The sequence below is a fragment of the Amphimedon queenslandica genome, unplaced genomic scaffold, assembly GCF_000090795.2.
Source record: "Amphimedon queenslandica unplaced genomic scaffold, v1.1 AMPQUscaffold_13317, whole genome shotgun sequence".
Lineage (NCBI taxonomy): Eukaryota > Metazoa > Porifera > Demospongiae > Haplosclerida > Niphatidae > Amphimedon > Amphimedon queenslandica.
In genome coordinates, this window is record NW_003546447.1 from 38,138 (window position 1) to 46,935 (window position 8,798).

General features: G+C 35.3%; 2 protein-coding genes and 1 pseudogene across 2 annotated transcripts; 2 read left to right on the forward strand and 1 right to left on the reverse strand.

Moving 5' to 3' along the window:
* Positions 1 to 1,076, forward strand: part of LOC100637171 (phenylalanine--tRNA ligase alpha subunit-like) — an 11,729-nt pseudogene extending 10,653 nt beyond the window's left edge.
* Positions 1,077 to 4,715: 3,639 nt separating this feature from the next.
* Positions 4,716 to 7,318, forward strand: LOC100637298 (phenylalanine--tRNA ligase alpha subunit B-like; the record flags this gene model as incomplete). Its single annotated transcript, XM_011406688.2, is given in 6 exon segments — positions 4,716 to 4,810; positions 6,308 to 6,423; positions 6,479 to 6,563; positions 6,760 to 6,776; positions 6,779 to 6,849; positions 7,105 to 7,318. Coding segments are annotated over 6 exon segments (564 nt in total), but the record flags the coding sequence as incomplete, so codon positions are not given.
* An 893-nt stretch (positions 7,319 to 8,211) lies between these two features.
* LOC109583236 (uncharacterized) lies at positions 8,212 to 8,791 on the reverse strand. The gene is made up of 2 exons (XM_019998479.1): positions 8,402 to 8,791; positions 8,212 to 8,344 (listed from the first exon to the last, which is right to left on the reverse strand). The coding sequence occupies exons 1-2, from the start codon at positions 8,742 to 8,744 to the stop codon at positions 8,274 to 8,276; spliced, it is 414 nt and encodes a 137-aa protein (XP_019854038.1). The 5' UTR covers positions 8,745 to 8,791; the 3' UTR covers positions 8,212 to 8,273.
* Between the last annotated feature and the right edge of the window lie 7 nt (positions 8,792 to 8,798).

Sequence of the window (8,798 nt, forward strand, 5' to 3'; positions counted from 1 at the left end):
ACCCAACCTGGATCATTTATAGACTTGGTTGTAGTTTTCGGCAATAGTTTCACCAGAAAACAATTTCCATATTTAATATTGAATATAACAAAAAATAAATGAATAACAAAAAATTGAAGCGGCGTATGCGGGTGGGAAACGGGAAACTACTGGAGTGGCCTAATGGTGTGGCACTATCTATCACACTATCAAAGGAAGTCCTGGAAACAACTGTCAACAATATTCTTCACTTCTCTCATACTGGCACATCTTGTATTGAATCTACTGTACCTTCCTTTCACTATCATTGCATTAGCTGCTGGTAAGTGGATCTTTGGTAGTACAGATGAGGAGAAGAGAGGGACATGTTACCTTGCTGCTTTTGTATTTTTATGTACCATACCTGTCATTTTTATGACATTAGCTGCTATATCGTTCAGTCGGTTTCTTTTTATTGTCAAACCACATCTTTACAAGTGGTTCATTAGACCCTTGATAGCACTGACCCTCACCATTATGGCTGTTAGCTGCTATTTCTAACATATATCTCCTTACATTCCACTCTGACATTGATCCAGACTTGTGTTATTTGTTACCAATAAACATCAATCGTAGCAGTGTTTTTGCTATTGTTTGAACTGTCATTGTCCTCATAATAATGTTTGTCACTTCTCTTTGGACCTTTTGTTTCACTAGAAGCTACTTCAAAGCTCAGTCAGTGATAGCAGGAGAGAGTGTGTATGCCTCAAAAAAGAATAGACTCTGGAGTATTTGGAAGCATGTTACACATTATATGGAACATCTTATTTATTTATAGCTTTATTGGCTTCCTTCTGCAAATCTTAATTTTACTACTGTATGAGTGTTCTATTACATACTTACTACATTGTATTTTGCTTTGTTACAATAGCCAGTCCTATTATCCAGTCATACTTCAGGCCTGAGATCAAGAGTGTTCTAGTCTCACGCTGTCCTCTTCTCTTTACTTGTGTTTGCTGACATTAATTATTTACGGCACATGTTTAATTTGTTGTAGTATATTGAGTATTATGTAATTTTTGCTGTGTTGTGTGTAACTTATCCCCTTATATCATTTTCATTGTTATTTTAATATAAAGGATATAGCTGTAAAAGTTATAAAATATAGCATACGCTTTTACTCGCTTTGTATACTTTTCCAAAGAGAATTTGTGACAATTTTGGGTGCTTGTCTCTGAAATGGAAGGCAACTTTACTTTTACTGGTGAGTTCAGTGGTCCAGCAGTAGCAGCAGTTCTTACTGTTGAGATGATACTAGCTCTGATAGCTAATGGTGTGGTACTATCTATCACACTCTATCAAAGGAAGTCCTGGAAACAATCATCAACAATATTCTTCACTTCTCTCATACTGGCACATCTTGTATTGAATCTACTGTACCTTCCTTTCACTATCATTGCATTAGCTGCTGGTGAGTGGATCTTTGGTAGTACAGATGAGGAGAAGAAAGGGACATGTGCCTTTGCTGCCTGGATGCTCTGGTCTGGATATTCTGTATTATCAATGACATTAGCTGCTATATCATTTGATCGGTTTCTTTTTATTGTCAAACCACATCTTCACAAGTGGTTCATGAGACCCTGGGTAGCGCTGACCCTCACCATTGCTATATGGATACTGTCTGCTGTATTTGGTACTGGGCCGTTCATTAATATTGGACACTACAGCTATGTTGATGAATTAGGTTTTTGTACTATAATTGGTGGTGACATTAGAGCCTTTGTTGTAATTCTTGTAGTCTGTCTCGTTGTTGGAACAATATTTGTCACTTCCTTTTGGACGTTATGTTTCACTAGAAGCTACTTCAAAGCTCAGTCAGTGATAGCAGGAGAGAGTGTGTATGCCTCAAAGAAGAAGAGACTCTTTGGAGTATTTGGAAGCATGCTACTCATCTATGGGACATATTATTTAATGGAAACTTTACCCTTCTTTCTGCAGATCTTCATTTTTCTACCATACGAGATTTATGTGACAGGCTACATTGTATTTTGCTTTGTTACAATAGCCAGTCCTATTATCCAGTCATACTTCAGGCCTGAGATCAAGAGTTTTCTAGTCTCATGCTGTCCTCTTCTCTTTACTTGTGTTTGCTGTTAATGTGTACGTGCTGTTTGCTTATGTTAATTATTTACAATTTCCTGTAGTATATTGAGTATTATGTAATTTTGTTGTTATTTTTGTTATTAATTTCTGTGTGTAACTTATTCCTTTGTATCATTTTCATCGTTAATTTGAGATTGGTCTAGTGCTATTAGTACCTTTATAAAGGATATACATGTAGCTGTTGCTATAAGTCTTGTATACAGTCCTTACTTGCTTTATATACTTTTGCAAAGAGAATTAGGGACAATTTTGAGTGCTTGTCTCTGAAATGGGAGGCAGCTTTACTTTTTCTGGTCTGACTCTCACCATTGTTATCTGGCTATTTTCTGCTGTACTTAGCTTTGGTCCATTCTTTGGATTTGATTAATATGATGTTTATGCCTTTTATGCCACCAGTGTCCTAACAGCATTATCAGTCTCATTATCTTTTATGTTTTCTTTCCTTGTGTTACAACTGCAATTATCATTGTGACATCATTATGTACCTTTGTTTTGCTAGAAGCTTCTTTAAGGATCAGTCAGTGATAGCAGGAGAGAGTGTGTATGCCTCAAAAAAGAAGAGACTCTTTGGAATATTTGGAAGCATGCTACTCATCTATGGTATATGCGTTGTACTTAGTTTTGTAGTAAGTGCTTTGGAGGAATTCATTGATGTATGTCCTAAACTTAGTATTTCTCGTATGATATGTTTCCTTTTTATCACAATAGCCAGTCCTATTATACAGTCATTCTTCAGGCCTGATATTAAGAGTGTTCTTGCATCACGCTGTCTTTGTCTCTTTTATTGTGCATGCTGTTAATTAATTCATTAATGTATGGTTGTAGCAATTGGTCTTGAACATTAGTTTTTGTATACTTTAGGTTCTCTTAGTCATTAATTTATTGATTTTTGTTTGTCATGTTGCTACATAAATTTTCTGTTTCCTTACTTATGTGATTGTGAATGAGAAAACTTACTTTTTCGTGGATTCGTTAACTAGAAAAGCTATGAATTTCATTAATGTTATATATGGTATCTGCCCATGTGTCATAATTAGTTGGCAAGTTTTTCATGGAAGTCAATGGAGGCACAAAGAAACTGTCTCAATTACCTGCTATAGTTCTATCAAAAGCTAAAAAGCGCTTTAAAGCTTTTAAGCTTCTCCTGTAAAAAATATGGTCAAATTTGCTTCAGAATTCTTGATACAGGTTTGTTTTTAATTCGACCCATTTGGTCTCCATTGAAAGCTGCCAACCAAAATGATGGCCAGAATTTATTTCACCCTAAACTGTGCCTTAAAACTGTCATAAATTTTAATGATCTTGCAATCAATTCTCACCTAGGGTCAGCTATAGTGACAAAATGTCAATGTGTTTTTGTTTTGTCACAAAAGTACACTGCAAAAATTAAAAATAATATTTTTGCATTGCTGGTTTTTTTTTATGAAATACACGTACACAGGTTGACATTTTGTCACTATAAAGATAAATTTAATTATTTGCCAAAAAGTACCTTTTCTCATTTACACACTTTATTACATAATTGTGACATCATGCCTTTGGTGCCTTTTCCAGGCTATGTCTGATGACATGTACTGGATAGGATTTCTTAAGGGATTTTGATATTGATTAGGCTATTCCAAAAATAACTTGTTTAGTAGTTTTTTATGCTTGAGGAGATGTATGTTTGTTCTCTAGCAGCAAGCCTAGGTTAACAAAGCAGATATACAATCTTCAAATGTGATTTGTTCAGTGACTGCTTCTAACTATAAGCAAGATAACTTTAATTGCTACAGAAATTCTTAAGTAAAGAAGTGATACAAGAAATTATGGTAATCAAGATAGCTGCAACAATATCTGCTGAATTCAGACATGTGCAATTGCTTTGCTAGCTCAGACATGTAGATCATACAGCACATAATCTATAGCTTCCTTAGGCTCGCCCCTTTAATGTTTACTTACACATTTGAATTTGCTGTTAGCAATGGAAGGCAATTTTACTTTTACTGGTTCCAATACATGGCTTATAGTGGAATATGGAGTAACAGACAAAGATCCTGTGGCTTGAAAATAGTAGTTAGAGCTCTACATGACCCATTAGTTATTTTTTCATGTGTGGGTAAAATTTTGTGAATAAAAATGCACCACGAAATTAACGAAAATTAGCACGCCACTAAATTTACCAACCATACGGTATTCACATGTATTTGAGGTCCACATATATATGTGTTCTAATGTTTTTGCTGTTATCCGATTGGTGCCATACCAAGTCACATGACTATATTGTTCGGCTCTTTAGTTAGAACAGCAATACCAGACACCACACACTTTGCTATTACCAATCATGTACATCATTTCCTAATATGTACATTGAATGCTGTAAAGTGACATTTATCCAATCCATGCAAAAAATCCAAATTTGACCTGAATCTGCTTTAAGTTGATACACAGCATAAGGACATGTATATGTGTACATGCATAAATACCTTCGTAATGACAAAATGTACATGTATAGATTCAATGTATTTTAATTCACTAAATGTACTTATTTAAATAATTTATTAAAATTCTTTTGTTCTAGTGGTACATGGAAGAATGAAGAACTCAAGTCTTAAAATTTCAATGCACTAGGAGCTCCTCTTGCCACTGGTCACCTCCATCCATTGCTTAAAGTTAGGACCGAAATACGACAAATATTCCTTGAGATGGGGTGAGCCTTTCATTAAATATTATTACATGTAGTAATTAGCATAGTGAGTGTATAATGTGTATTGCACATGTACAGCTTACTGTAGAACGAGACACCAAAGGTGCGTGGCCTCGCCCCTAAAGCTGTTTGGGAGGTGTTATGCTTAGCTAGCCTAAGCCAGTATATTTAAATGATATAAATCAAAAGTGACAGACTGGGCAAATGTGAAAAGTATCATGGGACTCTAGAGTCCCTTCAAAAATTGGTAAAACATGTTCATAAATTCCTATTAGCATCTCAAGACTGATTTATCACTTATTTATACACTATATATATACTTATTGCACTCTCATTTTAAAAACAACATCATGGGTTTCAAAACCACAGCTTTTGTTGTGGCCACTACCCATAAAAAACATGCTATGCAAAAAATTAGAAAGTGTGCTCTTGAGGCCAAGAATTATCATAACAGCTAGCTTCCTAGCTGTAGTTACACTTGCTCTTGCATGCTTGTAAAAGTGGCAAGCTCCAGGGCCAACTCCCAGCTTGGTCATGCTAACCTGCTTGGAGGCGTGGCATTAATTATCAATATAATAATGCAGCAAGACCATGTGAGAGGGAAGCTTCAGGTTTTTTCTCTTCTTCTAAGCGCTATATGATGTTATAATGGCACAAATACTGTTGCCTAGATAGATTGAATGACTTAAGAGAGTTTAGGATCCTTAGACTAGCCATAGACTAGCGAACTGCTGCTACAGCACTTCACTCGGGATGAAATTCGAGTAGCTATATTTCACCAACAAGAAAGATTTAAAGAGTCCCACACATATTAAATGAATAAATAGTCTTGATCTACTGGGAAAGAGTCTCATTGACCTCCAGAGTACTACCGCTATTGCTGGGCATTTTCTTGTGAGTTAAAAAGCTTGTACTACCTAGAGCTGCTCTCTAAACATCTCGAAGCAGTAAAGCAAGACTTTTCCTAACAGAAGAGAAGCTGTCACGGGTTTAGAGTGCGCGATTGTAAAGATATACATTCTCAAAGACAAAATATAGCACACAGAATGAATGAATGACAGACAGACAAACCGAGTACCTAGTCCTCGCCTACGCAAAGCTGGGCGAGGCCAAAAAATCACTTGTCTTTAAAATGCTCGTAACTCGAGAGTTATTTGTCAGAAACAACTCAAAATTTCTGCATAGCATAAGTAAATCAATTATCAAAAAATGTGATAAAAATTCTTCAGAGCCAATTTTAAATAAAACAATGGGCTATAATACATGGCATTTTAAAAAGAAAATGTCCTATTATTAAAAATTGGCTATAAATCAGAGAAATTGAAGTCAGAATCAACTCAAACTTTCTACTTACGCATAGCGTAAGGACATCAATGTACATGAGAAAATGTAATAAGAATTGGGGGTGATTGTGAGTCGGCTACAATGTACATGTACATCATTATTTGTGATCTGTTAGTATTGTATAGATGATGGAATGGTATATATTTTATTTTTTAGGTTTTGTGAAATGCCTACAAATAATTTCATTGAGAGCTCCTTTTGGAATTTTGATGCTCTTTTCCAGCCTCAGCAGCACCCTGCCCGTGATGCTCATGACACATTCTTTTTAAAAGGTAAAGCAGAAATAATTTTACAAAAATCTTCCTTTAATTACAAAATCATTTCTAGATACCCAGTTTTCGTATGATTTCCCTACCGAATATTTAGAGAGAGTGAAGACCATGTACCAGACAGGAGGACATGGATCAATAGGGTAGGAACTGCTTGTGTCTGTATTTAGTGTCATTCATTCTTTAATATGCACCTTCAGTGATATTTGGCCTTTCTTGCCAATGAAATACATGTATAGGCAATTTCCAAAATTTTTCCTCTCCTAAATAAACTGCTATGCATGTACATGTACATGTACATGTGTATATGTTTATTTTAGATTAATTTGGCATGTTTAGTTATCAGTATGACTGGAAGCTCAGAAGATCATTCTCCGGACTCACACTACTGCTGTTAGCACAAGAATGCTCTACAAACTTGGACAACAAGTGGGTGTGGTTCATTCTCATGAATAATTAATGATTCATGAGCTACTAGTAAAAGCTGATTATATTAATTTTCATGATTTATCAGCTAACGATGAGTAGCAATATCAACCACTTTATATTATAACAGCAGGTGTGACTTTTATCACCTACTGTGTCGGAATAAAGTGACAAATGTTTTTCTTGACATGTGACTAATTTTACTTATTTTTTCTTGAGCTGTATAAATTTTTATTCTTTATCCGTTCAATTTAGTAGAAAGAGTTCACTCCTGTCAAATATTTTTCAATTGATCGTGTTTTTCATAATGAGACACTTGACGCAACTCACCTGGCCGAGTTCCATCAGATAGAGGGTGTGGTCGCTGATTATAATTTAACCCTCGGGGACCTCATGGGAGTCCTGTATGCTTTCTTTAGTAAAATGGGTAAGTATTGATAATACAGTTACATGTAAATACTACATGTGCATGTACATGTATGCTGTATGAAACATCTGTAACCACTTGTTGAGTGTTATGATTGGTCAATTGGAATGTGGTATGATATATACATGTACATGTACATATACATGTACATGTACATGTACATGAGTAAACATCTGCTGTTACATAGTTTGTTCTCATGTCACGCCAATAACCAAACAAACTAGCTACTAAGTGTACTGCATTTTACATTGGAGACAGTCAGACAGATGTGTGATGCACATGTAGTAAATTTTTGAGTAATTATTACATAATTTGTGTTTCATGATTATCAATTTGTGGATAGGCACTGTTTTGTCCATTAAGTAATGGACTGTGAATCCGGTAAAGGTAGTCCTATACATTGTACATGTGTGTGCTTGTGTATTGGTAGTATTGCAAAGTGTTAGCTAGTATTCCACATATTTTGATACAAATTGATTTTGGCAAAGAAAGAATGACGTGTATTATTGCCTATATAAAGTGTTGTTGGAAACTACATGTACGTATAAGCTCCTTAAGGGTGCTGCGCCACCGCCCACGCACTTTTTAAAATCTGTTGCTAGGGACATATTTTAGTAAAACTACAATACCTGATCTAGTGAAACTAGTACCAGTGGAAAGACAGTAACTAATTTAGTTTGTAACCTAACTTTTAGGTATAAGCTACAAAGCAATAGTATCACAAGATAATATAAAGAAAGAATGTTATAAGCGATGAAACTCTCCTTACTTTCAGTTTTGAAAAGCAAAACTTTTGGTGAAGGTCCTTCTAAACTAAGGAAATAGATTAACATAGAGATATTTCCCTTTTTCTACTTGCAACACTTTTAATTTTAATTTTTCTTATTGATAATATCACTTATAGCTCCATCTGATCCGTTTAATTAGAAAATCTCTATGTTACGGTCTGTGTTTCCATATAAGGAGGCTGTATTCCAAATTTGGTCTCAGTCTGATACTTTCAGACTGAGTTTTTCACTGGAATGTGTTTTTGAAATATGGAATGTGCAACCACGCCCGTTACATCAGACACTATGGGAATTGTGTATAGCCAATAATTATTTGGGATCAGGCAGTACTACTTTGTACCTTTCTTTGATATATTTCTGCTTGTCTTTATGATACTTGAAAAGATTGGCTGACTGAATAAAGACAACAGGACACCCACTACCTTAGCAGCAATCTCAGTAATGTGTTCATTATAGACACTGAACCCAGTTGTTTCACAATCATAGAAAATCAAAAGAGGATGAGCATCATTACTTCTATTCTCATTCATATAATCTATGTCACATTGTACTTCAGCATCTTCAGTATTATCATCACCCTTTTCTTCACTGACTTCACTGTGCAAACACTCTGTCTCCGTCTCACCCAATCCATTACCAACATACCGGCCAATAGCAGCACCTGCTGACTGAAGCTGTTCCATTTAAGCCTTCTCTTTTTCATGTTTTGTGCTTTTTCCTCTTTTACTGATATTACT